The 18,691-nt window shown below is 41.8% G+C and overlaps 1 protein-coding gene across 3 annotated transcripts in view; it reads left to right on the top strand.

Moving 5' to 3' along the window:
* The window catches only part of Nup188 (nuclear pore complex protein Nup188), an 87,769-nt gene that overhangs the window by 13,608 nt on the left and 55,470 nt on the right, over positions 1-18,691 (top strand). For 2 of the 3 annotated variants that reach the window (XM_084589315.1, XM_084589327.1), the window contains exons 10-22: positions 871-918; positions 1,002-1,088; positions 2,141-2,217; positions 3,545-3,616; positions 3,690-3,729; positions 3,891-4,082; positions 6,608-6,697; positions 7,021-7,086; positions 10,045-10,167; positions 11,670-11,799; positions 15,358-15,408; positions 15,497-15,568; positions 16,354-16,486. In XM_084589315.1, coding sequence (XP_084445441.1) covers positions 871-918; positions 1,002-1,088; positions 2,141-2,217; positions 3,545-3,616; positions 3,690-3,729; positions 3,891-4,082; positions 6,608-6,697; positions 7,021-7,086; positions 10,045-10,167; positions 11,670-11,799; positions 15,358-15,408; positions 15,497-15,568; positions 16,354-16,486 — 1,181 coding nt within the window. The remainder of the gene's footprint in view (positions 1-870; positions 919-1,001; positions 1,089-2,140; positions 2,218-3,544; positions 3,617-3,689; positions 3,730-3,890; positions 4,083-6,607; positions 6,698-7,020; positions 7,087-10,044; positions 10,168-11,669; positions 11,800-15,357; positions 15,409-15,496; positions 15,569-16,353; positions 16,487-18,691) is intronic. The other variant, XM_084589336.1, reaches the window with a different exon arrangement.

Below are 18,691 nucleotides of genomic sequence, written 5' to 3'. Positions count from 1 at the left end.
CGGAGTAAAAGTGCTATGAGAAATAGAGAAGAGAAGGAACGGCCGAATGTTTGCAGCACGAGGCAGCGGTGGCAAAAAAGTGGAGGCATTGCGTGTGTGGTTTCTCAATGCTCAACTGTCACCGTATTTCCCATCTGTTGCCTTTTAAAAGGCGGAAACAGTGGAAGATGACGCAGTGTTGATGCAGGGCCTTGGTTTTTACATGAAATCAAGTTCAGTTGTATTCGTAGCCTCATTGCCTTCGTGCTTAATTAAGAGGGACTCCTGCAAGATGTAAACAGAAAATCTTATACTTAACTGAAGAAAAGGAAATAGCACGAAGAGATGATAAGAGAGAGATGGAAGGTATGTTTTCTTCTTTCTTTTTTTTTTTCATAAAGCAATGAGACGTGTTTAGTAAGTAGCCATTTATTTACCAGACATCCTCTTCAAGACCATGTTATCACTAACAACTGATATAGTAAAGACCCTGACATAGTAATTTTTGCCAGTCCTAGTGACATTAATATGAAAAGGTTCTACTGTATAATATAGCCATTCTTTCATGCCTTGTGGGACCTACACTAATAATTGGCATCAAAGCCATCATCTGGCTGTTGAACCAAAGTGATAACAACATCAGAGAAAAAATTTAATTATAAATAATTTACACAGTCATCGACGTGAATTACATCTTACGTATCATTAGAAAGAAAAACAACATGGAACCGAAATTTGCTTTGTCTCTTCTATTGGAGTGCTTGTTTGCTGTGTTGCAATTGCAGTGGAGATCAAGCAATTGCTTTGCAGCTGTTTCTGTCATGTCTCATTGCTTTCTTAGGTCAGTACTCACTGAATCTGACACGCTTCTTCTTTATTTTTTTTTTGCAGACGAACTCTCTTATCAGCCAATGGGTTAACTACACGCTTCAAGAACAGGTGAGTGTTATTGATGTCTTAATTTTATTTACGATGCTACTGTGTCCTTCTTATTGCGTTAACCGTAAATTTCTACCTTCCAGTGTGAGCTCTTGAAGATTGTCTTGCTGTACTACAAAGACTTCCAGCCCACACTAGAAAATATAATTCTTCTCCTGGATGTATTTCAGGTACAGAATTAACTTCACGGCTTTGGAAGTTGCATTTGCTGTTATGCGTCTTTTCTTCGTTCTGATGGAGAAATTTAGCAGAGCAGAGAGGCACTAGCGTAGACATATATATCGGTTTACTAGACGCCTCCTGTGTGAGAACTGCCAGCATCTTGCAAACTAGTATATGTCTACTCTAGTACTGTTTTATCACGGCGGCCACTGGCTGCTTTCTACAGTTCTGGACCTGCCTCATTGTTCGACAAGCAATTGGATTGTGCTCTAGGTCAAGTTCCACTGTTCAGGGCATAGATAGCATAGGGGTAGTGATAAGCGATTGTTTAATTTGAAGTATTAACAGTGCAACTTGGTGCCGTTGCTGCTGGTATAGAAGAAAATAAGTCACATAATCATAACAACATCACTAGTTGCGCTTGAAACGGTGGTAGTTTATAAAATAGTCGTCCATGTTGCAGGCATAAGGCAGGTTGAAAAATGGACAGGAAATGGAAACACAATGGCATATGTGCATATGTGTGTCCTCTCGTGTGTTTGTCGTCATTTTTCGTACTACACTGCTGAGATTTAATGCTAATGAGTTAGCTTTGTTGACAAAAGTATCAAGTTTCTGTCTCCTGTTGCTCCTCATTCGAGTTTTTGTTAGAGTAACAGTGATATTGAAGCTCTTTGGTTGTGCCAGCTTTTTAACTGTTTTTTTTTTACTGGTATTATCCCCTGTGGTCAATTTACAGAGGTTAGCACATAGAAGTGCCAGTGGCTGATAGAAACTATCATGACATAATATTATTAGCTTCACAAGTATTGAAATATACTTCATGATTGCAGTGCTGTTGTGCAGACATGATAAACCATGAGGGTTGTTGAGAAGTAGTTCTAGGTCTTTTATCCCCTATGCTTGAACTTGCCAAATTTCTTGCCACAGCTGGTTTTTCTTAGGGACTGCTTTCCTTTGGCTTATCTGTTGTGAGTCTCTCTGGTTCAGAAGGCACTGGACAGTGCGGCGTAGGTTGTCACATGGCACACAGCAATCCTTTTTCGGTGGTTTGTTGCAGAAACACAACTTTGGACAGAGGAATTCTTTCAGGAAGCTTCTGAGTGATAGTCACCGGCCCATTTTGGATCTGATCAGGTACATGAGCTGTTGAATAATTTTTCTAAATGTTTCTCTGTATCTTTTTTTCTTTTTTCAGAATTCCACTTGGTGATCTATGTTTGCTAATGTCTTGCTAATGTTGTACTGTTTCAGTAAAAGAGACAATTCCTTTCACACTTATGATGGGGGACAGCATATATCATGTACTGTAAATTACTTGTTTGTTACAAATTCACTTTTTCACGAGTTCGGCTAAAGTCGCAGATATTTCGTGCATTGAATCTCTGGAGTCATTGTTCTCGTGGTTATCAATGGGTCCCACTTATTTTGTGCAGAAAAGAAAGAAGCAGAAACACGGAAACATGATTGATGGTTTAGAGATGGGGTAAAGTTGCCTCTGCACTTTTCTCTTCTTGTTGTAGACAGAAATAGTGGGCTGATCTTGGTGACATTTTTTACCATATTTATGGTTAGAGGATCTGCTGAAATGTTTCATTAACCAGTTTTCCGCGAGCTCTCTACGATCCATGAAAATTAGGCTGTCTAAAATATCCCGATGCTCATTGTTTCAGAAGTGCTTGGTGCAGGATGGTCTACTATAGTTAAACTATTACGTTCGGATACCTACACAATCAGTGCAGCTACATTATCTAACAAAAGTCTTTCCTTCCACTCTCCTTATAACCTTGTCCAGTGCCATCTACAGGCACCTGAAAAATTCCTAATGTCATCCATCCACCTGACTCTCAGCCATCCTCCCCTATTTGCTTGCTCTTTGAATTTGTTTCATTGCCATTCTTTGTTGACTGTCCATTTCCTCTTCTGAGATGGAATAGGATATTGCCAACTCCTGCTCGCCATTTTTGAAGTTACCATGGAGAAATTCTGGCTGCACAGGACACAGACTTGGGTGCTGCAGCCTATATTACTGCAAAACCTCATCAATTTGATCCAACATTTTCCAACCACTTTTAGTACATTGTGCTTGACAAAGCTGCACTAGATGTAATTACCTCCTCCTACGTGAAAGTCCATGTAGTATGTCATTCGTCTGGCAAATGTGGAGATTACAGTATATTTTGGGTTGTTGCGTTGGACTTGGCTGTCGGGAAGTAAAAGATATGCTCTATGTTGACGCTGCTGCAGTCTAAGCATGTCAATGGTGCACTGATTAAGATTTATTTTACAAATTATGGAAACATTGCGTTTCTATGAATTATCCAGGACTTTTAATTAACTGAGTTCTAATTATCAAGGTTTGACTGTATGTCTTGTGGCCAAATTTTAGTCAATACCATAGCTACTCTGCCATTTGTCAAGTGCATGCATGTATAATTACTTCTTTAATTGCAATTTCCTGCAGCTACTTGGAATGTATTGTGCTTATAGAGAGCCTGGATCTTGACTGGCTTCTGAAGTGCCACGTGGACAAGAGGTAAGTGACTTGACTCTTAGCTGTATATTTGTGTTGGGGCCTAAATAAGAGCGCCAATTCCTCTCCCTTGCAGGACGGACCACCAGCTGCTAAAAGACGCCGACGCATTGCAGGTAAGAACACAAGGAAGGATCGATACTACTATCACATGCTTTGTCAATGAATGGTTGTCGTTGTCTTTGTTCGGCATGCCCGTATAATGACAGATGTGTTAAGTGTCGAACAGTTGATATGCAACACTTTTTTTTTGAGACGTTACCTTTCCTGGCTGCAGACGCTAGACCGCAGCATGTCCTCCTTGGGAGGAAATCGAGCTCACGGTCCCCTGCTGATGTCGTGGCTCTTGGTGCGCTCCTGGGTGCTGCCGGCCGCTCCGACTGCTGCACTGGCAAAGGAGGCCTTCCGCATGGAGGCCTTCGACTACCTTAACAGTGCTCTGCGACATCCAGCTCTTCTCGGAAATGGGGTATGTTAACAATTCAGGGCTAGTTTATTGCATCAGGAGAGGCAGGTGAAAGCATTTTTTTGTCCCATGCCTTTCTGTAGATGTTAATCGTTTTTGCCGTATGGGTACTGCGGCCGTAATTCCGTCCCGCGGCGTTTTCGCCGTCGGGTACTGCGCTAAACACATAGCATTTTAAAAAATTTGACACTGCAGGTGAGTTTTTTTTTTTTTTCCGGAGTATTCGACAGTCAAAGGGTTAAAGGAAGGAAAGTACAAGCCAACATCAAAACAATGTTGGCAGAAAGCATGCTGCTGTATTGGCTGGAAATTAACTTGCAGGTTGCCAAGTGTAACAAAATGATTTAATGTACATTCACAAAGAAGGTTAAAAAGCAGCTTAGTGCAAGTACTCAAAATTTTGATTACGAATTGAATGCGTTTATTGTTCGGTTCATTGCAGTTTGAAAGATTGATACTTTATAATTTCAGAACTTTGAAAATTTCAGTATATTTGGCAGCGTTTGAATGCTGCGCTGCTATCAGGAATCAAACCATAGCAAATGATCCGAATATAAAGTTTAATTTGTCAGGAAAATAATACAAAGGCTTCCTTTTCACTTTCTTTTTTGTTGTTCATCATACGGACTAATCCCATTTGGATGCTTCTAGGCTTAGGTTGCATGCAGTATCCTGCCAATGGGCTTTCACACATTTTGTGTGCAGTAAATATAGAATGGCTGTCCACCTGCTTCAAGCAATGTTGTGATTTGAAAGTACTTATTTTTGGCGCTCATTCTGTTCCCTCCACAACTCTTTTCGTTCACGTTTGTGCTGGCACCTCCTATCTTGACTTGTGCCTGTTCTCTTTACTGTCTTTTTTAATCTTTTCTTCATTATACTCAAGCTGAGATGTGAACTCTGTCGTGGCACTGAATTAAGTGCAAAACAGTGCTGTGCTTTGTTTCCAGTTTGTGCACACAGAGCAGTGGCATAGCTGCCATCAACATCGGTTTATTTTGGTGGCTAAAATCTGGGTGACATAGGGGCTTGCAGGTAGGAGGTAATTTTTTTGGATATAGCAGGTGTGAGAGCTTATGGAATGAACTGAGAAGTCTGCTTGTGTTGTGTTTGGCCTTAAGCTGGGGTGATTTGGAACAGTTGTAATTTTGAAATCCGTGATGTATTCATGTACTGCTGCAATAATAAAGGTGCTGTGCAGACCGGAAAGCAGATTCTTGTAAAGAAATATTCAAAATTTTTTATATTTGCCTATCACTAAATTCAGTATATCATAGAAGCCTGCGTATAATACGGACCCGCATAAATACGAGGTCTAATTTTGGTATAGCGAAAACGGGAAAAAGAGTTTTTATCTGCGATTATAATGCCAGCGAGGAAAAATCAACAAAGGTATTTATTCGCAACACCTTTCGTGGTTGTCCCGCAAATTCTACACGCTCCGCACTTTCATGTCCATCTCAACCCCGCACCAGGTGTTGTGCCGTGAACCTTCATGTGTCGGTGGTGGTTCGTTCCCCTTCTTGCATCGGCACGCTTGATTAGAGAATTTCGCGCACTGTGAAAAGAGCTGCTTACATTCGCCCGGCAATCGCAGAAGCCACAGGGTCCTCCGGTTGTTTTAGAACCAGCGTTACCAGATTGGATGTGGGATGAAATCGCACGAGCTGTTGGCCGTCACGTGCTGCGCTCGCGCCTGTTCGCGTCTTGTGGCGTATGCACCCAACAAGTGTTCTCAGATTCTGGGTTTTCACAATCGTTGTCATCCAGTAAGTGTATTGTGTCCTGAGAGCCCCTTGCTAGGTACATCTTTCTGTGCAAAATCTTTTTCAGTAACTCTAAATGCATTCAGCATCCCTTAAGAATTGAGTATTTGCCCTCTTCTGGTTCAGCATCCCGCATTTCTCGAAAGCGCGAACGACGCACTCATTGGGAGCACTGGTCAAGCATCCGCGATTCGGCTGTAGGGCATGGCCAGCATGGGAGGAGAGGCCCTTGAGAGACCCGTGTGAAGTATGAGAGGCCGTGCAAGGTGTGCTCGGCATGCTTCCGGTCGCATGTGCGTCACCAGCATCGTGGTCGCGACGGTATGGCGTCAACGTGATGAAACCGATACCATTGAAACAGTCAGCCAAAGTCATTGCTAGACAGCGCCTCCTCTCGCTGGAAGCCTGATGCTGATAGCATTGATTAATAACGAGGCCAGAACTACAAACTTAGCCTGAAATCTGTTGAGATCCGTATATAACATGAGGTGAAAATGTGACATGATAAAATAAGGAAAAAGACCTTGTACTATTATACGAAGGTTTTTACGGTATGTGGGCTCTTCATCTCTTTTTTACTCTTTGAGCACCTGTTGCTATTTTGATAATCAGTAGCCCTTGAACTTGGAGGTATCACGCATAAAGCGTGCTTGTGGCATGTGCACTGATTGGTTTGCTGGTAACCTTCTAAGAAATGTAATGAGCCGAAGTATCTTTCAAGTTTCTGGGCAATGTGTGAAGCTAATACTAATTGCTTTTCAGGTGGTCCCCAGGAAAGTTCATGCCGTCGTGTATGAGCTTGTCGTGCTCTTGTTCACGTCATTTGAACATCACACGTTTGGCAGAATTGAGGTAGGTGGTCATGTGTCTAGTCAGTAAGCACACATATAGATTACTGCATGGTTTTAAAACGTAAGCAGCTTTTCCAAGCTTAATTTTGGGCTAGTTTGGGTTCAGGATTCACCCAAACCTTCCTAGTGTCCTAGTGAAAACGTGATGTGGCATCTCCGCTGTATGCTCCATGAGGTCTTGTTTTTTCTTGTGCGTGTGCGTGCAGCGTGCTGGTCCTATTTTTCCAGTGCTTTTCTTCCTCCTCCTTTATTTTTTATTTTTTTTTTATTATTTATTTATTTATTTATTTTTTTGTTGCTGAAAAAAGTTTGTTCTCTTTGCAGCTGTTGTTTAGTCTTGCGGAGAAACTTCTGGAGCACCAAGGCATCGCTGAGGAGTTTTGGAAGGAGGTTTGTTATCTTTCTGCTTGCGTGCCTAGGCTTCTTTCTGCTTGTGTACCTAGGCTTGCTCTGCAAGTTTTTATCTTTAGCATCCATTTGGATAGGGAAGAGGGGAACTAGTAAGCCTCACATATATTTATACCACTTCAATGTAACTCTGAAATGAGCTGATAGTGAGGTGATTCCACTTCTGAAAGGATTTTTAATTGTTTCAGTCATCACATTTTGATCAAAGTTTGCTTTATCAAGAATTCCCCTTGGAAATGCTCGAGTCATACTTGAAAAATTGTTCCAATATATTTACATATTTGCTTGAGGGGGGCGGGGGGCAATGCTTGCATGTCCTTCCTGCTTCTAATGGCATACTTTCAAGGAAGTACTTTGGGTCCTCTATTATCCAGCGCTTATGTTAATGATATTGTGAATATTGATGAAATGGCTATTATTATTTATACAGTGCTGCTGGCCTCAAGGTGAGGGTGTAAGCTAAAGCAGGAGTGGGAGACGTGATGCATAGACAAAAGTTGTGCACGCGAAAAACACTTGAAGGCACAAAAGCCCTGCTTTTACAAATCGACTCGTACAACAGAGGAAATCCAAAAAAGAAAAAGAAGACAAATAAGGCATATGTGGCAGCTTTCAAAGTGCTTACAAGTATAATTGAAGGGATTAAACAACATTTTTCATATATGCTGACGGTGGTGCTACAGTCAACCCCACTTATAACAATGCCAGCTAGAACACTATACTATTAGATTTAACAATGAACTGCCATGACACCCTCTGCTTTTGCCTATTCTTGTACAGTAAAACAAACCCCTTATAACATTTCTTTCATAGCACATTATCAGTTATCGCAATGAAATCTGGTCACTGAGAGGCGACCTTTCTTAAAAAAAAAAAAGAAAAAAAGAAAAGAAACGAAAGCTCCAACCACACCAGCCAAACTCGCAAAGTAAGCAGAATCGACTGACATGTTGACCCAGTGCTGCAAAAGTAAAAGCTCTGCATTACCACGTACGTAAGTGTTGTGACTGCCAAGAATGTTTACATGCCCTTGCGACGCAAGGCAGGAGATAAGACTGATACTACTTTCTGAAGTCTATGTTGGCGGAGCAGTCCATTATTAATTTTTCTGAGGGTGTGCCTCGTAGAAAATGTGTGCCATACTTAATTCCATCAGTCACTAAGGTGCCACTGTGACAGTTTTCTCAGCCCTAATGATATCTACCCTGCATAGAGGTGTGAACGAAATATGTTGCGAGCCAATCAAAGCAGGCTGATATAATTTTTTTTGTCCAAAGAAATCTATATTGTAAGCTACTTTCCTGTTATTCAATGCTCGAAAGTTTGCCATTTCTTTTTATACTTTGTACTTTATTGGCATAACCCAACTGTAATGATTATTGGTTATGACAGTGACATTTCCTTTGCTCTCCAATATTGTTATAAGTTGGTTTGACTGTATGCTGCTCTTTAGACACCTTAGCAACAAAATGCAATGGTGTGGTGTCAAAGTTATCTGCTTGGTCTCTAGCCAATCAAGCTGTTAATGCAAAAAAGACAAAAGAGAATCATTTTTAGATCTAGAAATAAACCTGTCTACCTGCACAATAGTATTACATTTGAAGGGAAGCATATTGACAACATAGAAGATCATATAAAAACTGGGCGTAATGCTTTCTTGACATGTTATTTGGGACGGGCACGTCACTCAGGTATGTACGTAATAAGTTTTTCCATTGCTGCAGCGTTCTCGAGATGTAAATCCTTTCTTCATGCCTCAATTACTGTAGCCTGGTAGGAATCATGACAGCTCACAATATCTGCAGATTAACTATTTTGCAAAAGGAAGTTCACAAAATTGTAAACATTCCATTTTTTGCATTAACCCATGCCTTATTTAAAAAATATGGGTTGTTAAATAGTTGGCCACAAATATCGCTTTATATATCATCTTTTCATTTCATGTACTCCTACAGCCCTAACAGATTTTTTTAATACCTACAGGATGTCTTGCAGCCAGTACCAATAATTCATGTACACGCAGTACATACTCATAGATTGTGTCTCATTTTCGCGCTAACTCCTGAGCACGAACATTGCACTCTACCCTCCCTGTCGTTCTTAATGTGCGTGGAGATGCACAGAACTTCTAAGAAAAATCAGTTGTGGTAGCATATTTTAGAAACTGAGGTTATGTTATGTGTGTCACATTGTCATTTTAAGCTTTAAGCTGAATGCCATGCAAATATTTGTTCCAGATACTATTTTTCCTTTCGAATTGTGGTATAGTATGATATTTGTTCGTTCCTTTTCAGCTGCGTTTTATTTTTATATCATGTCTCCATTCTAGCTGATGTGCGCGTGCAAATTGATGCGTTCGATTGTGAATTGTTGTCGGCAGTCCTATTGTGATTGAACCAATTCATCTTTTGGAATCCTTTGTGACCACTTTCCTTACAGCAACCAGTGAACATCATCAAAAAGTACCTGGAAGTGCGCTGTACCTTTATGACAAAATCCGTGGTGTGTGAATCATCCACTTTTAACCTTTGCATCAAGTCAGTAGGCATTGTGGTTTGAGTATCCCTTTCTGCTTCTGAGTTGGTGCCAATATGTACCAAGATAATGGTGTACCAATATGTTGGTGCCTATATGTACCAATAGTAGAACACTGAACGCTTCTCTCGAGTTTACCCACGTGCAGTAGTGGAGCTATCACACGAACAGGGGTGATAAAATGCATTGAGAACCAGCCAGGTTTCTATTTTACATGGACAATTGGATCTGGCAAAACAGAGCGTGTGAGTGGCTGAAACAAAAATAAAAAAATTCATGCCTGCTGCGAACCCGGCCGCAGTAGCCGCATTTCGCTGGTGGTGGAACGCAAAAGGCGTCCGTATGCTGTATGTTAATGATTCCCAGGTGGTCTAAATTACCTTTGCCGCTTTGTCCCCTTGACAGGATGACACACCTGGTCTGGGTCACTTGCTTGCAGAGTCCAAGGAAATGTTTCCCTTGAAAGCAGAGCCTTTGCTGCAGCTGCTGGCAGCTTTAGCCAGGGCAGGCAAAAATAGCGCATATAAGGTAAGTCGACGGAGCTAGGCTTGTGACATCACAGTTTTAACACACTGGGTTTATCTGAGCCCACATGCATTTTGTTTATTTTATATGTCCCAATGCCACAGCATCATTGAGGAGGAATGACAAGGAGGGAAAAAAGTGACAAGAGTACAATACTCCGTAGAACATTTAGTGGTTTAGAAAAGAGAAAAGGAAATGGGAACTGATGCATCCATGTGTCGTGCGGTGTCAGCACGCATGAATTGGCTCATTCGTACTTGGGCATTCAGTCCCGCCGCGGTGTTGCAGTGGTTTGGGTACTCTACTTCTGCGCCCAAGGATGTGAGATTGGATCCCCGCTGCAAAGCCAGGTGCTTGTCTGCTGTGCGATGTCAGCACACGTTAAAGAACCCCAGGTGATTGAAATTTCCATAGCCCTCCACTACGGTGCCTCTCATAGCCTGAGTCACTTAGGGACGCTCACAAACCATAACCAACCATACTTGGGCATTCAATAGCAGAAGTGAGCAAAATCCACCACCACAGAAATGTTCTGTTCATATTTGCGGCCCACGACGCCTGTGGCTTGGCTGCGCGTGCCTTAACTTCGCAGGAATTTCAGTGGGGATGGATGTTCGTCCTGTCATGTGACCCAGCAGCCTGTGTACTGGGTTTGAATGGCACTGGGAAGTTCATGAGATGTTGATGCGAGGATTTTAGTGCCACATTTTAAGTCTAAATGTAGTTTTGTGGTTAAATATGTTGAGGCTAGATGTATTAAGCGCAGTGCTGCAAGCCTCCCACTTATACCTCGTGGATTTCCCATCGCCGTTCAGGTCCAGTGTGCAGGTTGCCAGGACGAAGCTGCACTCCCCAAGGAATTTCAGTGTGAAGTGAAATGCGACATCCTCGTTGCGGTCTTATTGGCCGATCGAAATTGGCGGAATTTCATCAGCAACAGGAATGGGGCCTGGACTCATTGAGCTTTCCACGAGGAATTTCTGTGGATACTCTGCCGTGGCGGCAAATTTTTCTTGCTCTCACCGCCAAATGCTCAAGTGTGAATGAGCCATAAGCATCCGCAGGTCATGCCTAAATTATTCCGAAACCCTCCATTGTGTTACCTCTTTCGTCTTTCACTACTTCTTCATCCCTTCCTTCACAGTACAGTTCGGGTATCCACTGAGAAGTGAAACAGGTACCACGTCTTTCGTTTCAATACCATTCTTTTGTGCGTGAAATATTGGATTGCTCAAACTAGGATGCCCCGTTTGCTGCAGCTTTTATATATTTTTTTTTCTTCAGAATATATGGGTTTCAGTGTTGCTCGCAGGTTTGGAAGACTTAAACTGTGAATCATGCGAGCTTAACATTTGCACGAGGGGCTTCTGTCACGGGGAAGTGGACTCCATAGTAGAGTCAAACCTTATTCGCAGGAATGAAAGTAAAGCTTTGTTTGTCAAATTTCTCTACCCTCGCCTGGACATTTGGAACTGGTTGTTTATGATTTTTTGTTTGTTGTGCAGGTGATACACAGCTTCGAAAAGTTGCCCTACTTTTTGGAGAGCCTGAGCAATGTCGACACCAAAGTAATAGAATTTAGCAACAATGGCTCACAAGTTTGGCTGCGCACGTCTCGCTTTCCTTATGACTCTCGTAAGTCTTACCTCTGTGACATTTGGATATGGCAGAAAAGCAGGTGAAACATGAGATGTTCTTGTCTCATTTCTGGCTTTTTCTGTAAAACTGTTTGTTGAACTAGATTTTGCCAACTGGTTTTATCAAAATTAGCAAGGGAGCTACTATGAAGCGAATTCTGACCTTGCTTATTTTTGATGAAACTGGACTCTATGTATTCTGTACCTGCATATATCTGCAAAACTGGAAATCTGTGAAATTGGCAAAACTGCTTATTAGGATATGTATATAGGCACCTGGCAAGGTGTGAGGTTCACATATTTGAGTTTACTTTCTATTATAGGCCCTTCTCTGTATTCTGAGGTTGTCAGCCAAGTTATGCAGCCACAAAACCACGTAATGTTTAGTGCTTGTGGTAATCAGTGTCGAAGTTTTGCAATTTAAAGGGTAGCCCAGGAGTTTCTCGAACATTTTGAGTTCATAATCATATTCCTCAGAGTGCCCTCGCTCTGGTACATGGTAAATGCTTACTGTGTCATTCTTCAGCCTCGTTTTGGTGCCAGAAGTACTGTTGTTCGACTAGGGATCGCAAGGATGCAGGTTCGATTCCAGCCGCCGCATTTTGGTGGAGGCGAGAAGCAAGGCGTCTGTGTGCTGTGCAATGTCAGTGCACGTTACAGAACCTTAGGTGGTAGAAATTTCCAGAGCCCTTTACTGTGGCATTCCTTATAACCCGAGTCGTTTTGGGATGTCAAGCCTCATAAACCAGAAATACTGTTCAAATTATTCGCTTCGAAATTATTCAGAAAAAAATCACTGTTCGCTTAGAATTCGATTCAAATCAAAAAACCACAATTCATGCATGCCTAGATTCTAAGGATGTGGATATCATGAGGTCGCGAAAAAATTTGTATCATCGGAATGAACAAGATCTTCAGCAGGAGCATGGGAACTTCATTTGCACAACAATTTGCATAAATCTGTTTTTGGCTGAGAGGGTTAGTGGTTGTGACGTCAATGATGCGCAGCTCTGCATACAGCACGGCTTGTAATTGCAGAGTCAACGACTTGCAAGCCACGAGCTGATGCGAAATGCGAAAATACAGTGCATCTAGTAGCCGCGAGGTCAACGAAATTCAGGTAGCATGCAGTGCTTGGGCTTGCAGCCACAGCTCGCATGTTCATATCATTCATAGTGGCGTGGGAATTTTTGGACCGTCTGAAATTTTGTGCATTTTGAACAGTGCACCCTGGCTGGGGAACTTTATGTATTCTTGTCATCTGAAAATTTATATCAACTGTGCATATGACTGAAATTCTGCTGTAATAAATACATTTATTTACTAGCTATCATTAATTTGTTATCAGCTGCAAAGGCAGTGGATCCCTCCATTAGATTTTGGGGTGCTGTGTTCTGCCAGCAGCTGTTGCTTTGTTGGGCAGTCTCGCTATAGGTTGCATAGAAACCTGTGCTATAGGAACTCGGTGGTTTTACATCGCAATTTTTTCACAGACAGCTTCATTAATTTGAAGTTGGTGGGACCATGAAAACTTAAATGAACCAGATTCTAGAATTGACCGAACACTGCATATAAACATGTTGCGATGCCAGCAGAGGTAAAAATGAAATGGCGCTCTATCCTTCTTTACACATTTCTGAATCAGTGCGAGCGCTTCTGCAATGCGCTGCCTTGATCACTCCTGGGCCGGAGAGTAGCAACTAATGCGTGCTATGGTGCTTCTAGTCCAGCCATGCTTTGATGAAGCATCCAATTACAGTTGTTGTCTTGCAATTGCAATTGCAATTTGTAATTGGTTTCATGCGACAGTGTGCTTTTTGAACTGAGAGTTGCAGGGCTGGAACATGATTTTGCGGTGCCACTTTGCGACTCCAAGGAGCCATCGCATCACTGTTTTGGGGTGAAATTGGGATCAGTCGTTCCAATATAGCACCCCAAGTCTTCTAATTAACCAAAGTGGTACAGGCTGCCACTTTGAATTATCCGGCGAAATCTGCATTAGGAAATACGGAATCGCAGAAATGATTTCTGGGCTTTGAATTAACCAAGTTTGAATTATTGAGGACCTAAACTGTATTAAATGCACCATAACAGTCAATGTATTTCTAGTTCCTCCTTCGACAAGCCTGTAGTTTCTTCTATAAATTTCAAAAATGCACACCATTAGTTTTGATGACAGTTTTAATTAGTACTTGATACGAGCACAGGGCAAATTTCTGAAGTAAACATTTGTTGCGGGTCAGAAGCCTAGACCATTCCTATCAATATGTTCATAAAAGTATCTCATAACATTCTGCACTTTTCGCACAGTTATTTAAAAACACGCCTCATTCCTCTTCTATGGCATTTTTAATTACTCGTGAGTGCAGGACAAACTTCAGAAGCAAAATTTTGCTGCGCATTGGAAGTTTAGGCCATCTCTGTTAATATATTCATAAAAGTTTCTTAGAATGTGTCATACTTGGCTCACAATTATTTTCAAAGACTAGTGACAAAAAAATTTTGCGACACATCGTAAGCTTGGACCATTCCCATTAACATATACATGCCAATATTTTATATGTTATTGAACAATTACTGTGCAATTAAAGGGCGTCCCAGAAATTTGTACTTGCTATGCTGCAAAATGTCAACACATGGGTGGCGCTTTAATTTGATATGCTTGTGGGGCCGGCTCCAAGCTTTTTTTTTCTGTGGTACAATTTTTTTTTTTTTTTTTGTCCCCAGCAGCTTGAAGGCACAGTTTCTTCATTTCAGTTAACGAGGGCTTTGCAAAAAGAATGCGCCTGCTATGAAAACTGCACAGAAGCACGCTCATGCCACAACTTAGCCTGCTCAGCATGCTTTCCCTCCTTCCTGCTGCTCCCTTTTTTTTTTTTACTGATTGCAGCTGTCGGACGGAGTGCTAGTACAAAGCCTTCAAAGTTTCCGAAAAACATTTTGCGCTTAAGGAAATGAAGGGAAGCAACAGACAATGATGGATTTTTTTTTTTCACATGTTAGTGTTATCCAAGTGGCATTATCCTTTATCATGGTGTACCAAAACATAACAGCAGGGATCTGTTGTAAATCTTGCATGTATAGCAGCCCTGTGGTACTGTTATGTGAAGTATGAAATATAGGATAAGTGTTGCAACAAAGTATGTACACCAGCGGAAAACATTTACAAACAATGCAAGCAAATACAAGCAGTGCTAGCAGTATTCTGTGATAGTTTAATATGAGTTTTAAAAAAGGAGAGCGAGTAGGACCGGGCAAGGGATCTCAGTTATGTGGTTCACGCGGAAGGAAACTACTTGAAAGTGTGAGGACTGACAGAATAAATGGTGATATACAGGCAGTGGTGACACCGTGTCTACAGTTCAGAAGTCTCCAAAGAGCTGTGATCAATGTCATAAAAGCACTGAATGCTTAAACCTGCTCTCAGGAACTCAGTATATTAACTTTTCTATTTTCTTCTTGACTTATGTTCACATTGTTGTTGGTGACGTTCATGCCAAATGCTCTTGCATGTACAAGCTCACAAAGAACATTATGTCTCATGTTTGATATGCAGGTTCTATGTTCATTCCACCTGGAACCTTTGGGACAGTACTCAAATCTGGAGGTAAGACAGAGGAAAACCAGCTCTTCAGTTCCCTCTGCTTGGAGACGTCTTATGACATTTTACATATACTGGTTACCATTTGTTACAGATTGTTCCTTTGTTAGGTGGCATACACAGGTCAACGGGTGGCAAGTCATCCTATGTGAACTTTCAAAGCCAGGTAAGCCAGCTGTCCACAGTAAGACTTCGTCGATATGTTCCTGTTTCATATGATTTCCCAGCTGACACGTTCTGAATCGCTGGCGTATCATGAGGTTGCATTACTTTTCTTTTGTGACCTCTCACATGACTTCTTGGGTACTGTTCAAAACTTCAACAAATTCATCGTCGCAGTGCAGATGTAGCCAGATATCTGTGCCATGCTGATTGGTATTTAAAGTGCGTGTTGTAGCAATAGCTCTGCCACAGGAGGAGCGAGATCAGAGATGTTTCTGTAACATTATGTCATGAAAAGCACTCTATTACTGCACTAACTGCCCTTGCACCAGTACTTGTGCGAATAGAGGACACTGCAACCTATCAAACATCTTTTTAAAGTGCTGGCTCCAGTTTTTTCATTCCAAACATCCTTTCTGACCAAATGTTGCATTCTTCGTTAAATCATTGTGAGTTTGTCCTGTGTATGTACTATATATGTACTATCTCATCTATGTATGCACCATCTTAGTACTGTGTATGTACTGTGTATGTACTATTTTATCTAACAACCAGCTCTGCAAATCCTTTTCCCCCAAATTTATGTTGATGAGAACCCGACTTGAGATCTTTGTACAAATATGCCATCTGAGGATGCAGCCAGTGAAGCACAGTTCTGTGGGTCAACGTTAGCTTGACCCATTGAGTTGTAGACGAGGCCATGAAACATGACGCTTATAATACAATGTTGTTGTTTTTTTTTCCATTTATTCTACGAATACAGTACATTTTGCTTTGTGTCTGAAACAGGGGACTCTGACAAAGGCTGGCTGCAAAGGCTGCTGCACATCACTCGTCTCATTCGTAGCCTCCTGGAGTCAGAACCGTTGCTGCAAGACTTGCTGGCACACCTGATCGAAGGTCTTTTTGTTGCGCTGCATAGGTTAGTTCACTACTCTCGAGTTTGGCAGCTAAAGAGAACTCTAATGGTCAAGAACAGTGTAAGGGAGACTCACGAGGCTGCTGACATTTTGTAGTGCTGAACTCACTGATCTGTGGGATGAGCTGTGGTTCCTAATGAGGAGCATTGTGTGGGCAGCTCGATTGCATTGTTCTCTCAGTGATAGTGATGTCAGTTTATAGCATTTCTAAAGGTGTTTTGCTGCACCTTTGCTGGATTGAGTATGGTGCCTTTTACAGTTGTCTGTGTGAACATAGCAGGGATGGGAGGACCAGTTTAGTTTTGTGCACTATTTCTTGTATCGAAGTGCATACAGGTCTTTGAAATCCTTGAAAACTCCTAAAGCTGAAAATCCCATCTTTAAAGGCTTTTAAAGTGCATGATATTTTTTGAATGCTTAAAGTCCTATAAAAATCTTGCTTAGTGAACGAAAACCACAATTTGTGGCGAGAAAATTTCGTCAAACTCGGTGAATAAGAAATGAAGTACTTATTTTGTGGGGGCATATATTTCTACCTAAAAGTTGAAAATTTCTCTTCAAAGATTTTTCAGTCTTCAAAGTACTTTAGAAAGTCCTTAGTTGAAAAAAGTGTGTCTTATTCTGCTTACTCCATTCAGTCCATGTTGTCCATGACGCTGTTGTCATTTGCGCAACTTTCTTTTGCTAATCAAAGAGCATGAAGCTGTTGCAGGAACGACACCAGCTGCGATGTTTTGAAAAAGTTTACAAGCTAGTAGACACATTTTCTTATACTCGGGGACACTTTTTTTTGGCAATCGAGCCAAAGCTACGGAGCCGAAACACATCATCTTCCTAAGCAACTGAATATAGTTCCTAGTTACATGAGCAGTTTCTGCAAAAACAAATGGAAATCGTAGCGCTAGCTATTTACGGTATACTTTTTATCACGAAACCGATTTTACGAAATGAAGCTGTTATCCCTAAAACACTTTTCTTGGTTCCACTGGGTTTTTTCATTTGATGTCTGTTGCAGGTTTTTGAGACGCCCCGATTTTGCAAACAAGATGGCGACAGCCCACGTCTTTGGGACATTCTGGTTGTTCTGGTTCGTTAGGAGCATTTTCACGAGACAAGATTCGAGTCAAGCAAGAGATGCTGGCTGTCGAAGCAAACAATGGAAATGATTCACAATGGCTATGCAGACCGAAAGCTGCGCGGTCGAACTAGATGGTAGAGCGCCGCTTTTAAAGACATCTCTCTACTTTTTAACCCATTGCCAAGAAAATGTGTCCCCAAGTATAGTAAGCTTTAGTGGAGCTGTGCAAAACTGCAAAATCATTGCTTCTGTAGAACCATTGCCTGGCAGCTATTTAAGGATGACTCAGTGTAAAAGCATGCTTCAGGGTTCTGTCTTGGCAGATGGACTGACATTTTTTGTCAATTGTAATAGAAATAATGCTTATACATTTTCATGGAAATGTTCGTGCCACAAAATGTTGAAATACTCGTAGCTCCATAGTAAGTCCTTTAATGTAATCTAAAATGGCCTTGAAAATCCTTGATATCCTTAAAATTGTTTATATGGTACTATCTGTATGAACCCTGGATATGTGTTATATATACAGTCAAACCCGGATATATCGAACTCGAAGGGGATCGCGAAATAGTTCGATATATCAATAATTCGATATACAGAAATCGGCTTGTGACGGCACTTACGATGCGAAAAAACAATACCGTATTTGTCGCGTAATCAACCCACTCGCATAATGAACCCACCCTCCACTTATGCACCCGAGAATTTGAAAAAAAAAAAAAAAAAAAATGCGTTAAGGCCAGCTCGCTCACATGCAAGCGACTGAGCGGACAAGGGGCAGCGATAGAGCGAAAATTTTCAAATTTGTTGGAACGGCGTCTCTCTCGCCGCTCGAGCACCGCGGCAGCTCAAAACAAGGTTTCTGTGTCGCCGCGGCGGCAGAAATCGCGAGCATTTTCGCTTGCATGTCGATGGCGCGTCAGTACGTTTGGGTCGTCTCATCCACAGCTCATTGGCAGCGTGTCAAGATGCTGCGCGGAGATAACGTCAGGGCGCGCGTTTATCTTTTGATAACTCCTGCGGTGGCGGGGAGCGAACTTGGCAGAGTGCCCGTGATGGTTTGATTGCGCAAGCCTGGTTCGATTTACCACGCCGCGCTTCGGGCGGGCGTTATGATCGCAGCAGCTGA

Source organism: Amblyomma maculatum, chromosome 1 (genome assembly GCF_055883805.1).
Source record: "Amblyomma maculatum isolate TAMU_Amacu chromosome 1, ASM5588380v1, whole genome shotgun sequence".
Lineage (NCBI taxonomy): Eukaryota > Metazoa > Arthropoda > Arachnida > Ixodida > Ixodidae > Amblyomma > Amblyomma maculatum.
This window is presented reverse-complemented; position numbering and strand designations above follow the sequence as displayed.